At 33.8% G+C, this 1,840-nt stretch overlaps 1 protein-coding gene across 1 annotated transcript; it reads left to right on the forward strand.

Annotated features, from left to right (window-relative positions):
• Positions 1–778: 778 nt before the first annotated feature.
• LOC127107274 (uncharacterized) lies at positions 779–1,630 on the forward strand. The gene has a single exon (XM_051044570.1). It carries the CDS (start codon positions 826–828, stop codon positions 1,459–1,461), a length of 636 nt encoding a protein of 211 aa, XP_050900527.1. The 5' UTR covers positions 779–825; the 3' UTR covers positions 1,462–1,630.
• The last annotated feature ends 210 nt before the right edge of the window (positions 1,631–1,840 follow it).

The following is a 1,840-nucleotide window of genomic DNA, read 5'->3' on the forward strand; positions in this document are numbered from 1 at the left end:
GGAGACATTTACCACGTAAGGTATAGGTACTCCCCTTTTTCTTCGTTGTAGAATATCCTTCACGGAAACACCAAACTAATCTCCCAAGTCAATTCAACAACTTGTCACATTACACGTTGTTCCACACGCATGCAGTCATCAACTATTCTGCTTATTTAAAGAGACAAATGTGTCATTATCCAGGTATTCAAATTCTTTTCCATCTAAACTTTATTTTCTCAATATTTTATTGATTTGAATGGTGGCGTGTTAATCTCACATATCAATTTCCTCTTTTAACGCATCAAGAATTTCAAATTACTACACTAGACCATACATTCATCCTCTTAACTCTTCATCTAATTCTAGAGCTAATTCTAGAGCAGAACTACTACTAATAATTTACCCTTAAGAAACATGGAACATGTTAACTATAAACAATCTCTTGCATGTGATGCCTGAAAAACATAACCTCTTGCACTTGAGGATGACTTCTACTTGACTAACTAGTCTACAAAATACAAACGAGGTTATTGGAACTAATATTAGTCTAAATAATTAAATTCATTAAAATGAATGCTTAAATAACACCAATATTAATATACAGATAGATAAAACTGTTTAAGGGATAATGTGACACAAGGGCACATTACAAAAGTTACCATTCACTTTTAACCCCCACGTAGCTACAAGTTTAACATGCATTTGACACCTAATCCTCCACACGTCAACCATTAGAACCTGTTAAAACTTTCACACCTGACTACGCTGATTATTATAAAAACACCTCCATTTCTACCTTTGTTAACAAACAAAACATTCAAAGACACAGTGAAAGGTTAAATAATGGGTCGAAAGAGTGCTAAGAAAATGGTGGTTAAATCCACAAAGAAAGTCGTAGAAGAAAGCGTTCAAGTTTCAGTTATCAGCAGCAACAAAAGATTAACACGAAGAAACAAAGACATTCAAACAGAAGACGAAGAAAAAGAGCAAGTTATAAGAGTCATTCCCGTTCATGAAGCTCAAGAAACAAAAGGAGACGATTCAACTTCCAGCACAACAACGATCACGACCGAAAACAACAAAAACAACGACCAGCAAAAAGAGCAAAAAGAACAAAACAGAAACATTAGTATCATCAAAGAGGAGGTGAAAAAGAACAAGACACAAAACGGTAAGAAGAAAAGGAGGAAGAGTGTAGAAGGGTACCAAAGGTATGTGTACAAGGTGTTAAAACAAGTGCATCCTGGAATGGGAGTTTCATCAAAATCCATGGTGATTTTGAACAATTTTATGAACGATATGTTTGAGAGAGTAGCTAGTGAGGCTAGTAAACTGAAGGACTATACAGGAAACATGACATTGTCATCAAGGGAGATTCAAGGAGCGGTTAAGCTTGTTTTGCCTGGTGAGCTTGGGAAACATGCTATGGCTGAAGGGATTAAAGCTGTCAACAACTATACCTCTTATGAATCTGCATGATGTTAAAAGTCTATGTATAATTAATCACATTAAGTAAGTAATGTTATGATGTGTGTGTAATTGGATTTAGGTGTTTAGTATTTTGGTTGCATGTTGTATTGTGTGTACAATGTAGATTACTAGTCAATGTGTGCAAGTTAGTTTTAAAATTGGACTTTTCTTTTAGACATTTTTGTATCTTAGTTTTACGATTCACCTCAAAGAACACAACAAAATAAATTAGCATAACAGGAGAATAAATCAAGTTAATATTTTGAAGAATTTAACTACTCGTAGATAATTGAATAAACCTGTGACTTTTATGTTAGAATCTAAATGATTGAACTATCATAAAACAGCAATGCTATTGCAAATTTTGATTCTAAATTCTTTAATGAGA

The sequence above is a fragment of the Lathyrus oleraceus genome, chromosome 7, assembly GCF_024323335.1.
Source record: "Lathyrus oleraceus cultivar Zhongwan6 chromosome 7, CAAS_Psat_ZW6_1.0, whole genome shotgun sequence".
Classification (NCBI taxonomy): domain Eukaryota; kingdom Viridiplantae; phylum Streptophyta; class Magnoliopsida; order Fabales; family Fabaceae; genus Lathyrus; species Lathyrus oleraceus.